At 36.8% G+C, this 17,052-nt stretch overlaps 1 protein-coding gene across 3 annotated transcripts in view; it reads right to left on the minus strand.

Moving 5' to 3' along the window:
- Window positions 1-1,270: 1,270 nt before the first annotated feature.
- Window positions 1,271-17,052, minus strand: part of LOC127419492 (homeodomain-interacting protein kinase 1-like) — a 44,243-nt gene continuing 28,461 nt past the window's right edge. For 2 of the 3 annotated variants that reach the window (XM_051660921.1, XM_051660922.1), the window contains exons 10-16: window positions 16,709-16,821; window positions 14,471-14,628; window positions 12,181-12,336; window positions 11,711-11,869; window positions 10,226-10,425; window positions 7,664-7,773; window positions 1,271-7,139 (exon numbers count right to left, since the gene is read on the minus strand). In XM_051660921.1, coding sequence (XP_051516881.1) covers window positions 6,732-7,139; window positions 7,664-7,773; window positions 10,226-10,425; window positions 11,711-11,869; window positions 12,181-12,336; window positions 14,471-14,628; window positions 16,709-16,821 — 1,304 coding nt within the window. In that variant the 3' untranslated portion in view covers window positions 1,271-6,731. The remainder of the gene's footprint in view (window positions 7,140-7,663; window positions 7,774-10,225; window positions 10,426-11,710; window positions 11,870-12,180; window positions 12,337-14,470; window positions 14,629-16,708; window positions 16,822-17,052) is intronic. The other variant, XM_051660923.1, reaches the window with a different exon arrangement.

A 17,052-nucleotide genomic window follows, 5' to 3' on the forward strand; every position in this document is an offset into this window, starting at 1 on the left:
CTAGAGGAACCAAGGTACAGTGTTTGGATTCCTGTGCTACCGTTGTATATAATGGGGCACTGTCTTTTAAATATGATACAATAATACCAAATATCATCATAAAACATAATATTATTATATATCGCTGATAATTTCTTTTTTTTATTAATTTCACAGTGTTTAGGTTTACAGTCTCAAGTACAGCCATGCTAGTGTGAAATTACCTTCAAATATTGTGAGGCAACAAAGAACTGAGAATCCTTGTGCTCTATTTGACCTTGCTGTACTGAAGCTTTGTTTTACAACAGTGAGGTCTCCAGGGTGCCACTATCATTGGGCGGTCCTTGTTGAGGTGACAGGCAGGCTGTCCGTCAGGTGCGATTACCTGGCAGATGTGTGTCAATGCCAGGAGCCCACTGTGTCCTCACACAATGTCAGACAATCTCTCTCTCTCTCTCTCACACACACACACACACACACACACACACGTTTGTTTCGCTACATTAGTGGACATCTCATAGACTTCCATTGATTTTATAGCAGGCTAAAGATATATTCTATCCCCTAACCCTACCCCTCACAGAAACCTGTGCACATCAGTAGATTTAATGCTAAACATGATTTGGCTGATTTATGAGCCTTTTTTTTTTTTTTTTACTAGTGAGGACCACATAAAATGTCCTGACTAGTGGGCTCTCAACAAGTTTCACTATATTAGTGAGGACATTTTCAGACATTTGGCACTCACAAGTATGGCCAAACCTGTGCGTATACACGTGCACACACAACGGCAGAGTCTCTGCAAAGTTTAAAAACTCTCAGGAGAGAAATGTTCTTCAATTATTATTCTGATTATATGTTATTGTTATGTCTACCCACTATGCGAGATTATATAGTTGTTTTACTCTACTGTCCACAACCCCATGAGAACAGACCTGCAACCCATTTTTGGGAAGCAACCCACTGGTTGAGAACAACGGTATTATGTTATCTTAATTTTGATTACAGATTATACCTAGATCATTGTAGCAGCATTTTTTTGGGATCAGACATTTCTAAAGTGAGGGCCACTTGAAAGAACAAGTCCCTCCTGTCTATAAAAGCATTATTTTATATAATGCCAGTGGCAAACAACCAAACTACAGTTAAAATGGCTGTAACACCAAAATACATTTCCCTTGGAGAGGTTATAAAAATAAACCATCAAGTACGAGCGTGGCATACAGCTACAGTAGAACAGTTCATTTATCACTTAAAAAGACCCTCAAATTTATCGACCACACACACTGTGTTCTGGATCAAAGTTTATTGTGATTTCATCTACTCTGCATTCCACCTCACATAGTAATCAAATGGTATAAACAGCCATCACTGCACCAAAGCCAAGACTTCAGCAGAATCCTGGCAAATTCACAAGAATTAACAACCCAACAAGCTCAGTACGACACATGAAGAGCTCTACGCCATGACTAGGCACAAGATCAACAGTTAACATGTTAACCATCTGTTTGTTAAGTTATTTAAATAGTTACAGTAATATCGGTGAGAGCTCTCACTCCTATTTTCACTCACAGGGTAAGTTTCCTCACAAAACACTCTATTGAAAACTTTCCTGGAGTTTTTCCTCTGTATTTTCTTTCACATAATCACTAATCATAATCTTTTATGGCTAACACAAACTTACACTGTGTCCCAACCAGGTGAGACATGATAAAGCAATAAAAATCTTTGTTGTTGTCCTAACCAGCCATGACCATGGCAAGCCAAACTGACAGTTAATCCTGTGCAGGACATGATTTATAGATATCTATAATTCTTCACTAGTTAAAATGCAGATTCTTGATATCAACAATGTAATTACTTATAGAGAATGTGCTATTTTTTTAAAATATTTTTTTTTAATGTTTATTCTTTATATAAAAAAATTAACTAATTACTTGTGTAAATAAACATTCTTAATATCAAAAATGGAATTTCAACTATTAAAAGCCGCAATTTTTGATATCTGCAACTGCATTTTCACAAGTAAACAATTTACAATTTATCATTCACTGTTCAAAATGCAATAACAGATGTTTATAATTAATTTCTTACCAGTTAAAATTCAAAACACATATTATCTATGTACATCTTACTAATAAAATTTATAATATTTGATATCAATTGTGCAAATGTCCATTCCTGATATCAACAATTGGGTAACACTTTACAATAAGGTTCCATTCATTAACATTAGTTAATGCGTTAGGTATCATGAACAAACACTTAATATATTTTTACAGCATTTATTAATCTTTGTTAATGTTAGTTAATAAAAATACAACTGTTCATTGTTAGTTCATGTTAGTTCATAGTGAATTAACTAATGTTAACAAATACAACTTTTGATTTAAAAAATGCATTAGTATATGTTGAAATTAACATTAAGATTAATAAATGCTGTAAAAGTATTGTTCATTAATTCATGTTAACTAATATTGTTAACTAATGTTAACAAATGGAACCTTATTGTAAAGTGTTACCAAAAATTGCTTATTTTTGATCTGTAATTTGGTTTTCACTAGTGATAATGTTAATTTCAGATATGTATAATGTGATTGTAACAAAATAAAGCCTTTTTCGTAATCTTTAATTACTACTCGATTTATTGATATCTGAATTCCTTTTTCAGATTTCTGAAATACCATCTCTTACATGTTGAAATAAATTTACAGATATCAAATTTTAGAATTTTTACTAGTTGTAATACAATTGTTGATAACAGGAATGGATGTACTATTAATGTAATTATTGATATAAAAAAAAATAGCATTTTTACTAGTAATAAGTACAAAGCTGATATGTTTATTTGTAATTTGAACTGGCTAGAAATTAATTATAAATGTCTGTAATTATGTTTTAAAAATGAGTAAATAACTATATAGTAAATACATTTTATTTGTAGAAATGACATTTTTGATATCAAGAATGGGTATTTCTGCGATTAATGACGTCATGTTTTATATCAAGAATGATATAGTGCAAACCTTATATACTGATATAAAAAATTCCATTGCTGATATTAAGCATTTTAACTAGTGAAAATTTTATTGCAGATATCTATAATTCATTTCCTGCATGTGAATAAATGTCAAAATGGCTTGCCATATACGACTGCAAGTTTTTGTCAGTCGCTAAGTTTCCATTTCTGGTGTAGCCATGTTCACTGTAATCCTGCTCCACATAACTGTATATTAAACATTACATGTTTCCTGTTTAACAGCATTACACCAACAGCGTTTAAATTGCTGGAATTCACAATGATGTTACATTATGTATGCATTATGCCAACTTTTGTTGTTGCAAATCGCTGTCAGTATGAACTTGTCGTGTATTAGGACATGATGTTAGACATCACAATATGTTGTGCTGGCGACATTACATAACAAATAACACTTAACAGTCATCACAATTCTCACTGAACATATAAATATATAAAGGCCAGAGTATACTTCGGTTTTCTGCACAACGCAAATGTTGCCATCAGCACAGTACGCTTCGTGCAGCCTAGTTTTTCTACACACTTGGACAGTCCGCATCTTTGCTAAAGCGTATCACCAAGCAGTCGCAGTCGCATGCATCAAACGTGTCCGTATGGGCTCACGGTCAAAAGAGTATACTGCTCGACTGTTCGCGAGATGGAACAGCACGTGGTAAAACAAAGTATACCCTAACCTTGAGTGCCAGTAAAATTGAGGGTACTTTCAAATGAACCTAAAAAAAATTATACAAAGTCTAAAAAAATTTAATTAAAAGAAAGAGCAATTAATATTGTTAAATAAAAACAAAAATACAAATAGCCATTGATAGTCCACACATATTCAATAAATAAATTGAAGCGCAATTATGTTAACATAGAAAGTGAACCTGTGATATTTTGTGCTCAAGAGCTCTCAACTGTCATATAACAAAATTTAAATGGTAATAAAGCAAAATGTCAGTTATCAAACATCTGTCAAATATCAAAAAAGAAAAATTATTTTGAATAAAGCTCTTACCATTATTTAATGAACGAGTAAATGAGCGACAAGTGTTGCTAGGATCAAACTTTGAACAGCTGTTTGGTTGGACTCCTTAATTCAAACTATACACATTCCAATTATTAATATCAGGAATATTTTTGAAGCATAAATCTGATACATAAATTGTCATGTAAAAAAATTCACACAGTTTCTATTGATATTTTGGGTTAGTCTTGGTTCACCAAGAAACAGCAGTGATGTCCCTTGTACTGTTACACAAATAGACCGCCACTTTCAAATACAGTGCCTTGCAAAAGTATTCAGACCCCTGACCAATTCTCTCATATTACCGAATTACGAATGGTGCACTGAAATTTCATTCTGATTGATATTTTATTTTAAAACACTGAAACTCAAAATCAATTATTGTAAGGTGACATTGTTTTTTTGTTGGAAAATATTTTTATGAAAAATAAAAACTGAAATATCTTGCTTGCATAAGTATTCAACCCCCACACATTATTATTTGGTCGAGTCACCTTTTGTTGCAAAAGCTGCTTTAGGTCTTTTGGGGTACATACTGTATGTACCAACTTTGCACACAGTGACGAAGTGATTTTGGCCCATTCTTCTTGGCAGATTTGCTCCAGGTTGTTCAGGTTGGTTGGGTGACACTTGTGGACTGCAATTTTCAAATAGTGCCACAGATTCTCAATAGGATTGGGATCAGGACTTTGACTGGGCCACTGTAGGACATTTATCTTTTTGTTCTTGAGCCACTCCAATGTTGCTTTGGCCTTGTGCTTGAGATCATTGTCCTGCTGAAAGGTGAATTTCCTCCCATGCTTCAGTTTTTAAGCGGACTGAAGCAGGTTCTCTTGCAGTATTTCCCCATATTTTGCTCCATCCATTCTTCCTTCAATTCTAACATGATGCCCAATACCTGCTGATGAGAAGCATCCCCACAGCATTACGCTGCCACCACCATACTTCACTGTAGGTATGGTGTGTCTTGAGGCATAGGAAGTGCTAGGTTTGCACCACACATAGCGCTTTGAGTTTTGGCCAAAAAGCTCTATCTTGGTGTCATCTGACCACAAATCCTTCTCCCACATCACAGCTGGGTCACTCACATGCTTTCTGGCAAACTCCAGATGTGCTTTCAGATGGTACTTTTTGAGTAACGGCTTCTTTCTTGCCACACTCCCATACAGGCCAGCGTTATGCAGTGCTCTTGATATGGCTGACTGGTGCACCATTACTCCACTCCCAGCCACTGAACTCTGTAGCTCCTTCAAAGTGATTGTTGGCCTCTCTGTGGCTTCTCTCACAAGTCTCCTTTTTGTTAAAGCGCTGAGTTTTGAGGGACAGCCTTTTCTTGGCAGTGCCTGGGTGGTGTGGTGCGGCTTCCACTTCCTGATTATTGTTCCAACTGTGCTCACTGGGATATCCAAACATTTGGATATTATTTTGTACCCTTTCCCTAATCTATGCACTTTTATAACTGTATCTCTAACTTCTGTGGAATGCTCTTTGGTCTTCATTTTCCTTCAGATTCACAGCCTGACCAATGATCCTTCAACAATGGGTTTTTCATCCAGAAAATGTGATTGCAGCTTTAATGAATCACAGGTGGATGCCAATGGTAAAGTAATTGTGTCCTCGTTAGGGCAATTTCTTTCATCGGTGTAACCTAGCAGTTTCCACAGCACAGGGGTTGAATACTTATGCAAGCCAGATATTTCAGCTTTTTTTTTATTTTATATATATATATATATTTCCCAACATAAAACCAATGTCACCTAACAATAATAGTTCCAGTTTTTTAAATATGATAAAATATCAAACAGAATGAAATTTCATTGCACCATTTGTAATTCAGTAATATGAGATAATTGGTCAGGGGTCTGAATACTTTTGCAAGGCACTGTATGTTGCAAATGTAACTACTCCAAATATAACATTTCAGTATGCCAGCAGAATGCTTAGGCGTTGTCAGAATTACATCATTCATGCATCATTCTGACATATTTTGAATTAGATAGATGTCAGTAAAGCTTTTATAAATACCATTTAAGCTGTTCTAGTGGAGATATCACATAAAAAATACAGAAATGTATAAATATGAATTCTATACATGTCAATTCAAATTAAATTAAAATGAAAAAGTTATTTTAGAAATGTTAAAAAAGAAATGTTGCTCTTTAACCAAGAAACACATTGAGTTTTATGCACTAAAGTAAAAAGGAAAGCATTTGAAATGAATTATCTCAGCCAACTTTTAAAAGGTTGTCCCTCTATAAAGATTTGGAGAAAAAAATGAAATTAATTCGTTAGAAAGCTGAAACATTCCCTTTTGCTTTAGTGCATAAAAAGTACATTACTGATTACTTGATTACAATGTCCATTATTTCACATAAAAAATTTTTAATGTATTTTAAAGTGATTATGTTTTTACAATATGTAGACATCCATATGGCTCATTTGCAAGTATGGTGGGTGATAATATTCAAACGCACGGTTAAAAATGCATCAAATATTTGCGTTTTATGTTCTGAAATGATCTAAAATACAGTAAGTGCTTATTTGAAATGCTTTAAAGACAACAAAACACTCAAATGAATAAAACAAATAAAAGAACGCTATTATTAAAAGAAACATGATAAAGGTAAAATGTCATTTTCAGTTTTCCACCACCAAATATCAAAGCTCTTAAATCAGTGGACCCTTGTGCGGGCATTTTTTGGCACCTCAGAGGTAAGAGTACTGGTTGAGTTTTCTCTGGCTGAGGGAGTATGCTGCAGAGCGCTGGTATGACTGCGCAGACAGCTGCTGTTGCTGGTATGGAGTCTGACACATGACGCCCATGGCACTGTTCTTCTGCAGGAGACTCAGCGAGGTGGAGTACGGCCCAGTGGTGCGCTTGTGACGGCTCGAGGATGAGGAGGAACCGGCTGAATTGTGCAGCTGGTCGACTGCCTGTGATACTGAGGCCAGGGCTGCAGACGCTGGGTAAGCATACAGGCTGGAGGCAGAGCCGAAGAGTGCCGCTTCGTGTAGCCTGTAGGAGTGGGAGGGGCCTGTAGGAGGGTAGGTGGGCTGGCGTCTAAGGGACCCGCCCCCTGCCCGGTCGTGAGATGACATGATTGACTGCTGCGCCTGCATGGGTGGGGCGAGTCAACGAATGCATGGAAGTAACAGAATACCAATAGGAAACTGTTTAGAAATGTTTTTTTGTTTTGTTTTTTTTTTTTTTTTTTATGAGAAAAAGTAAATGTAGCTTGCCTGATGCAAAAACCAGTGGCACAATGTTGGAGTTGGCCTTTCCCAGTATTTGCTAAGGTGAATAGGTGCTTTTTCCAGCCATTGCTAGGGTGTTCTGCATGGCAGCTAAGGTGTTCAGAATGGTAGGAAAGTTGTTTCTTACTGGCCTAATATATGACATTTTGGTCCCTAAATATGGATGGGGGCCCTCTGTCAAGACTATGGTAAGATGTGTAAGAAATGTACTAGCACACCTCTTCCAGTGATTTGAGGTTCTATTTATGTCCTTTACACAAATGGTTTAAACTTAGGTTTAGTGGGTTTTTGTTCAAATGCCTAATCCCTAGTATGAGTAACAGAAATAGTGATGCTTAAAAAAATAAGGTATATATGTAACTTTTGGAACTGTTCAGTCTTACCTGGCTGAGGTTTAGAGGCTGAGATCTGTTAGATGCTGCTCTCTGATGCCGGTCACCGCTGGACTGTGAGGATGCTTTCTTTGATTTTCCAGAACTATTAGAGTTTTGCTCTGAAAATACAGAAACAATATATTAAAAGGGATATCATGGAAAACAGGATTGTCCTGGCTCTTTTAAAATAAAAGAGATCAATCACCTCAAGCAATCTCAACAAAAAGCTCCCTTCCAAGTTCATCCAGAGCATTCATAAAAACTATTCAAAAATAGTCATGGTATTGATGTCACAAACATGAGGACATCAACATACGACCACCTATATTTACACAAATATTAATGCAAATTGAGTGTTGAGCAACTTGTTGTTTTCATATGCAAAGAAGGGCTGTCAACTGGGCTGAGTAACTAAATTCGTTACTATAAGTTTTACCTTAAATATTACCAAAATTGAAAACAGCAGATTTTTAAACTGACGTTGTTTCCTTAGTCCACAAGAGGCCGCAATAAATACATATAAACCATACAGCACCGTGATAAATTATTGCAAAGAACATTCCTGGCTGTTAAAAAAAAAAAAAAAGCATTCCATTTTAAACTAATGTGCATGAAATAATAAATAAATAAAAAGTTTATTCATATTCTTAATTAAGTAAAAAGTAAAACAAGGGGAGGAAACCGCTTCAATAAACATTTCTATGTACAAGTGGTGTTGGTGGTACTACCCCAGACTCAAGCTTTATAAACTGGACCTTTCCTGGCAAAGCGTTTTAAAAAACCCATTGATGAATCTGATAAACGCTGATAAGAGAGGAAGACACAATAACCAAAGACCTCCACCTAAGGGGCTGTTCACACCGAGAGCTTTTGCAACCATCCAGTTTACCACTTGTTTTCTATGTTAATATTCTCTAGACCAGTGGTTCCCAACACTGTTCCTGGAGGTCCCCCCAACACTACACATTTTGGATATCTCCCTAATCAAACACACCTGATTGTGACTCTAAGACCTGAATTGGGTGTGTCAGAAAAGGAAGATATACAAAATGTGCAGTGTTGGGGGGCCTCCAGGAACAGGTTTGAGAACCACTGCTCTAGACGAACGTCTATGGTTGTTTCCCTGCGCTTCGTTGTTTATGCAGCATCTCGTGCAGGAGCGCTGTGTGTTTATTAGATGCTGTGTCAAGTCAAAGAACTTCTTCAACCTTTAAAATGCATCTCGAGACACCTGCTTTCTGTTAAATTGTATTTGTTGTGCTGCATCTAGCCTTTTTTAGTGCAAGAACGCAATCAGACAGAAGTCACTGTCAGTGCTTGGTACATGTCCAAAATTCAAATTCACTTTCGAATGTTTTCTTAAATTTGATGAATATTCTAATTTCAAATTTTTATTTGACAGCACTAATGCAAAGAGGCAAGCAAATCATATCAGAGGTAATTTACAAGTAAAGGTGCAGTAGCAAAAACAGCCTGATTAATTTTAAGGGTAAGATAAAGGATTAAAAATGGTTGTTTAAAACAAAATTATTAAAAAATTATTACCAAATGATATTGTTGGTGCCAGACCCCGTGACTAACATTACAAGTAAACTTTATGGAAAGAGCTACAAAAGTGTCCAATATGGCTCCTAACAAAACCAAAAAAAAAACTAAAAAACTAAAAAACAAAACAAACAAAAAGCAAATCAAACAAATAATAATAATACTATAAAAACTATAACCACAAAACAACACATCTTTAAATGGTAAGAGAGTGGGTTGAAAATGGTAGTTTAAAACTCGATTCCCAGAGTGTGCCGAGTGACTCCAGCCAGGTCTCCTAAGCAACCAAACTGGCCCGGTTGCTAGGGAGGGTAGAGTCACATGGGGTAACCTCCTCGTGGTCACTATAATGTGGTTCGTTCTCGGAGGGGCGTGTGGTGAGTTGAGCGCGGATGCCGCGGTGGATGGCGTGAAGCCTCCACACGCACTATGTCTCCGTGGCAGCGCGCTCAACAAGCCACGTGATAAGATGCGCGGATTGATTGTCTCAGACGCGGAGGCAACTGAGATTCATCCTCCGCCACCCGGATTGAGGCGAATCACTACGCGACCATGAGGACTTAAAAAAAAAAAAAAAAAACGTACTGGGAATTGGGCATTCCAAATTGGGTGAAAAAAGGGGAAAAATAAATAAATAAATAAATGTAAAACTAAATTATTACAAAATAATACAAACTAAATTATGTTGTTGGTGCAAGACAATTTGACGGATGCTATAAGTACACTTCAAGGAAAAAGCTACAAAAGCGTAGAATATGGCCCCAAGCAAACAAAAAACAACACCCAAAACATTTAATAAAAAATGAATAAATAAAAAAATACAAACAGCACAAAACCAAAAAGACAAACCAAAACTAAACCAAACCAAACAAAAAAACAACACAAAACCAAAACAAGCGCAAAATAAAACAAAACAAAACGGCACAAAACATAAAAACAAACAAAACCAATCCAAACAAAAACAACATAACATTGAAACAAATACAAAAACACATCAACACACATGGTTCAGCCACTCTTACTAACCTGTTGATGCTCCGTCCCAGAGCTGTGTCTTCATTGAGGGCATGACCACAGCCAGAGATTTGGAGGAGTGCTGTGTTTTGTTCTCTATAAAGTCAGGGAGGCGTTTGGGGCTGAGAGGAGTGCTGATGGAGGAGTCTGAATCATGGGAGTCATGAAGAGTCACACAGCTGATCACATTTGCACGCTGGTTTACACTACAGCTGCCACACAAGAGAAAAGAACACTAAAGATCACAATATTGATCTCATAATGAAATTTCTGAAGTTGATGCTAAGTGAGCAGACCTTAAGCCTCATCCTAGCTAGTTGCAATGCAATAAAATGACAAATCACATCATCATCCATGTTAAAAGGATAGTTCATGTCAGTTCACCCTCATGCCATCCCAGATATGTATGACTGACTTTCTTCTGCAGAACACATACAGGATTTTTAGAAGAATATCTCTGCTCTGTTGGTCTATTCAATGCAAGTGAATGGTGACCAAAACTTTGAAGGCCAAAAAGGCAGTTTAAAGTAATCCATACGACTCCAGTGGTTAAATCCATGTCTTCTGAAGCGATATGATAGGTGTGGGTAAGAAACAGATCTATATTTAAGTCATTTTTTACCATAAATCTCCACTTTTCTTTTCACATTCTTCTTTTGTTTTTGGCAATTCACATTCTTTGTGCATATTACCACCTACTGGGTAGGGATGAGAATTTATAGTAAAAAAGGACTTAAATATTGATCTGTTTCTCACCCATACTTATATTATTCCTTCTAAAGACATGGATTTAACCACCGGAGTTATATGGATTACTTCTATGATGCCTTTATCTGCTTTTTTGAGCTTCAAAATTCTTGCCTCCATTCACTTGCATTGTATGGACCCAGAGAGCTGAGATATTCTTCTAAAAATCTTCATTTGTGTTCTGCAGAAGAGAAAAAGTCATACACATCAGGGATGGCATGAGGGTGAGTAAATGATGAGAGAATTTTCATTTTTGGGTGAACTATTCCTTTAATAGGAGTTTCGTCCTAAACAGCCATGACTGTCAACAATGTTACACATCAAGACATTTTGACAGATGTTTCTATTTTTGGAGTGACTGTGTATTACCTCTCACAGTGAAATGTCATTGGTCTGAAAAACTACTCCTGCTGTGATTTTGAGGCAGAGCAATTTATTACAGCTTTAAATTGATGTTTTGCTTCTAGCTGAATTTGTAACCTTTCTTAAGGAGTCTTTACTACAATTTTCATGCTAAAACTCACCCAAACACTGCACTTGCTTTTCATTTTTACTATAATGAAGTTATCGTTATCAAATTTGAGAGACTTTCATTGTAATTTCAGGAATTTCTTCGCATTTTGAGTACAACACATGGCTAAAGTGGAAAAACAAGAAAATAATAAACAAAATATATTATTGATGAAGATCATAGAGTATATAAATCTAGTATGAAGAGTTTTGGATTTTGTGATGTAAAGGTGATGACACCTTGTAGGTGGAATCTTCCTGTCATCCTCATCCTCCGTATCGCTGTGGATGGTGATAATGCTGACAGCCGGGCTGGGCGTGTCGGAGATGACGATTGGCTGGGACGCATCACCGCAGTTATGCGCCACAGAAAGAATTGGCTGCAGGGAGTTCATGGGCCTGCAAGATAAATAATTAAATAATGTAATTTGTTTTTTAAAAAGCAACCTTAAAATAAACATCCCACCCTAAAATGGAATTCAAATACATGGTTTAAGTAAACAATAATATCATCAATGAAATGATCTATAAAACACTGTTTAAAAGGTCATTCTAACCTTTATTATTTTAATTATACAGATTATCTACATTACCAATTTTTATAGTTTTATACTTAGGTTTGGAATATACAGTATATTAACAATTACTTTCTTATTACAAAGCAGGAGATAGAAAACATATTCTTAATCAAGACTTATTCAGAGTGTTACCTGGCTCTGCTCTCAGCATGACGAACTTTTGACCTCTTGACCTTGCTCTGTTGTGTGCGACTGTTTGCTGGTCCTGTGTGGGAGAGCTGTGTGTTCACGTTACGCCCCTGTGTAGTGCCCTGCTGCGTCCCGTCGCACTGACCTCCATGTCGACTCCTGGCACAGAACATTAAATGCATGCTGTGTTGAGAAGCATGACACGATAATAGCTCTTCAGGAGTCATATTGTGCATATTTTGTTTGGTTTCATTGCGGAGACATGTAGAACTAATATTCCAAATGACTTCCATGGCTTATAACAAGATTTTTCTCTCTCTCTCTATATATATATATATATATATATATATACACATACATACATACACAATAAATAAATACAATTGGAAACAATAGGATCAGCTATGGCAAATATTCCAAACTGTATTAGCCAATATCACATACATATCGACATTAGGGCTGGGTAAAAATATAGATTTTCCAATGCATTGCAATCTTCATTTGAACAGTTCTAATATCAGTTCTTATATCCTAAAATGGATGAGAGTAAATCACTTGCAAATGTGACCAAATTTTGTGCTATGTGAATAAAAAATGTCTGTAATTAGCCACTGGCTGGTAAATGTTCAGATATCACTTGCCAGTGATTAAGTAGTAAAGTGGTGAAGAAGTTTTGCATTGAGATCTTTTCACTGTGTTGAGAGTAAAAGTTTGGTTTGACTCTGTGTAATGTGTGTCCAAAGACGAGATCCCCAAAATCCATTTGTCATGGAATAATGTCTCTTTTAAAACCCTTTCTGTTCTTTACAGTCAGCTGTTGACCAAAAACAGCAAAAATAGAAACATTTATTTCTAATCCAACATAGCACGGATGTGGTAAAGAAACCGTGCAACTCCTCTCACTGAACTGCCAGTACTCTTAAAGAGACAGTATTGTTTTAGTACCTGTTTAGCTAAAACAAGTGCTAAAACAATATAATTATATACAAGTCAATGTAAATACTATTCATGATTATGAAATTTGGCTGACAATTAATTGTCAAAGAAATAATTGCAATAATGACAATTACTGTAATTGTCTGTTTTAAGGCTATGACGATTACTTGTCTCTTTTGGGGCTTTCACGATTAAATGTCATATAAATTGTCATATTTAATTTTAACTTCAAGTATATAAATCGAGATGTATGATTTCCTTTTAAGGCTCTAAAAACGAATGAATGATATGAAAAATAATGTTTTAAATATGAAAATATTTCTAATTACTTCAAATACGTCTTTCTTTTTGGTCAACTTTAGTTTTGGCCAATTTTACATTTACACTGTTGTTTTTGGAACTCCTGTATATTATATTATAATTTTTTTATATATATATTTATTATATTTATATTATTACATTATGCAATAGTTAAATATTTCTTTCCTAATTTCTTCACCTTCACACTTTATTTTATTTGATTAAACTCATGAGCCCTTATTTTTCATGAAGCAAAACCTTCCAGATTTCATTTCATAATTTTGTCACTCCACAGAAATAGAGTAAGCATGCGTCTCCTCCTCTGTGTCATTGCTTGTCATTAACACAAGTGAAGCCAGAGTGCTTTGTGTTCACTATAAGTATATATTTGTTTGTTTATATTTTCATGGGAGTTTGGGGCGAGCCTCTGCTGACAGTGCGCGCATCAGAGCATTTGAGAAGCGGTTCACACGCTCTTCTGGACAAGAGCTGCTCTGGTTTACATCCGCAGTGCAGCTCATTGAAGCACAGAGTTCAACTGAATGACACACAAATGTGATTGGAATTTGAAGTGAACAATAATCACGGTTATCTCAAATGACCACGGTTAGAACAGCGATCAGACGATTATATAATAATCGAGACAGTAAAATTATGCATGTTATATACAGTATATGCAATATAATATATGCAATTTCAAGATATCATATTAATTGATGGAATACTTGGAATTTGTCCATTCTAAAAAGGTAAAACATGACTAAAATGGTGAAAAACTAAGGATAAAATAAAATGTATAAAATTAATACTTTCCTAATGTACCAAGTTAAAAGCTCCCCTGTATAATAAATATGTAATCAAAATGGACAATAAAACTGAAACATTCCCAAATGAATCAGAACAGAATTGGAATCGAATCAAGAGCTTGTGAATCGGAAACGGATCAAGAAATCTATATTAAAATCCAGCCGTAATCGGCATTATATCGGCCACCCCATTCTCTGGTTATCTGTTTCTGCCATTGAAAAATCCACATTGGTTGACCAGTTGTTCTGACCTCGAGCTGTTTTTCTGTTGGGTGGTGCCATCTGAGAGCAGAGAGCTCATAGGACAGTCAGACAGCACAGGCTGGCCAGGGTTGTGCATGGTCATGCCTGACATTTGCTGCCATGAAGAGGGAATAAGGATCTGTTGTGTGCCCGCTTGCCAGCCCTGCTAAACACACACACACACATATGAAGACAAATTAACATAACACTAATATAGTAATGGTGTGAAATAGGAATATATGGTATAATGACAATAACACAAATGAACTGTTAATTATGAACTGGGAATACTGTATAACTGAAGTCAATCAACAGGTCACAAGTTAGGGTTGTCACTGTCAGTCCATCGATCTACATAGAAAGGTACTGATTAGTTAGTGACAGAAGGAGAGTGAGTCCATAAGGAGATGTTTGTTACCACAGGAGTGAGTCAGTGGAAAGAGGAATCGCCTGCATTGCAAAAGATCAAGCAGCCATGCTTCACTGGAGAGAGCCCTGCAGCACAGAATGGGCTCCAAAAGAAAAAACACCTTGTTTAATATTTGACAGATGTAGAGAAAAGAAAACAAGAAAGTTAAACAACCACTTTCCACCAACTCTTATTTTGCATCCATAATTGCCTTGCCCTGCTACAACATCACTGAGCAATGGCAATGAGTACTGAAATTACATTAGGTACCTGAGACATGTTAAGCTAGAAACATACTCTATCCAAGTCTGCAAAACCAGACATAAATGCACGACCAATGCATTGCAAGCACATGGTTGAACATCCTTAACATGCATTCTCGTGTTACTATGCAGGTAACAAACGTGAATACACAAGGGGGTGATAGATTTAGCTTCAAATGTCTGTGCCATCAAACCTTGATAAATACTGTAAGCTTGAATTTTGAGTTGTGCAGTGTCGACAATTAAAGCAACTTTAAGTTCAGCAAGATTCTCTTCAAACTGTAGCCATGACAGTAGTTGATCTGGAGAAAACCGTAAAAGTGGCTAGAAGTATTTGCGCTGCGTACTTTCTTAAAGTACTGTATGTTTAGTGCACTACTGTGTCTTGTGTTGGAACACCTGTTATTGCAACATATACCAGTGTCGCATTACGAATCGAGTTGTGACATTTCCAAACACAAACATGCTTAAAATTGAGCTTTCATGAAATCGAGCTTTCGTAGCTAGAATAGTTTGTGTTCATTTCTGGCCTAAGGGGCCTTTCAGACTGAATACATTCTTGCATTAAAAAAAGATAGGCGTGACGGCAAATATAACAGAATGCAGGTGTCATGAGACATGCTTTTAAAAGTTGACATTCTTTTTAACCCAACAAGCAGCACTTATTTGCGAGACATGGTGCTAGAGTCAAAGACGACTGTCTAGCGCATGTTCATGAAGGTAAAACTCTGGACCTTGTAGCAAAGGTGCAGCAGACTATTCAAGCTGCAGCCAGATATATGGTCAAGTAATGCAACATGCAAATCTTTAGGAGAGGTAAGTGGGAGGAATTTCCTGGGAAAAGAGGAAATGGGCATGTCAGGTAGGATGGGGGTGGGTTTCCTGGCATCTGTCCCACACAACGAGAGCCCAAAGCCACTGCGAGGTGCAGGGAGGCCATGGTCAGCGGCGTGCTGGTGCTCTGGTAGGGGAAGGGATAGAGGAATGTGTGGAGGAAATGAGGATGGACCAAAGGGTTGCAGGGTTACAACGCACGGGCAGAGTGGATGGAGAAAGTGATACGCCAAGACTCTCCTCCACCATCATTACAATACTGACAACATATAGAGAGTGTAGGCCAAAACCTGAACGACGAGTTGTAAACTCCAACAGCTGAAAGATCAAAATCTTTTGACATGCAACAGACTTTGGACTCTTAGAGGGAGAGAAGTTGAACATTTTAGAAAAAGCAAAACATTCAGGGTGTGTTCCATTCAGAAGTGATCGCTCATAAGCCCTATTCCCTTTGAAGTCTTTAATATCCACTGTGAGAACTTCGAAAAGGGTGACAGTTTTGGGCTCAAAAAAGTCATTTTTTTTGGAAATTTGGTTTGGAATGACCTTACAGCATGGCTATCATGACTGTTGTCCCTTTGAAGTGCCCTCTGAAGGCATTTGGAACACAGGGTCAGTCATATAACCAGTAAAATGGAGGGAACCATATGAACGGAGAAGCAAGGCAGAAAAAGATTAGAGACACCTCCAAATAAAACGTTATTCTCTCATGAACACACACAAAACACAGTGATCCATACCTGTGTGAGCATGCTGGGCTGAATGTGTAGTGGTTGGGTGGATTGGTTCTGGGGTACTATGGGGACAGAGTTGTCCATTCTCACTGGATAGCCTGCGTGCTTGTTCTGCAGCCCTGGTGAATTAAACACAACATAGTTGGCAAGAACCATGGAAACAGTGAATGTCTTTTCTGAAGCACTATAAGAGGGCTAGGGTTTAAAGAAAAGAACTATAGGGTGTCAGGGGATAAAGGTTTGAATGTAGGATGAAGGGTGTAGGGTATTGGAGAAAGCTAGTTACATGTAAGGGGTAGAGTATAGGGTAATAAAGGGTAAAGGGAATAGGGTGTATGGAAAGAGAAAAT

Source organism: Myxocyprinus asiaticus, chromosome 28 (genome assembly GCF_019703515.2).
Source record: "Myxocyprinus asiaticus isolate MX2 ecotype Aquarium Trade chromosome 28, UBuf_Myxa_2, whole genome shotgun sequence".
NCBI lineage: Eukaryota > Metazoa > Chordata > Actinopteri > Cypriniformes > Catostomidae > Myxocyprinus > Myxocyprinus asiaticus.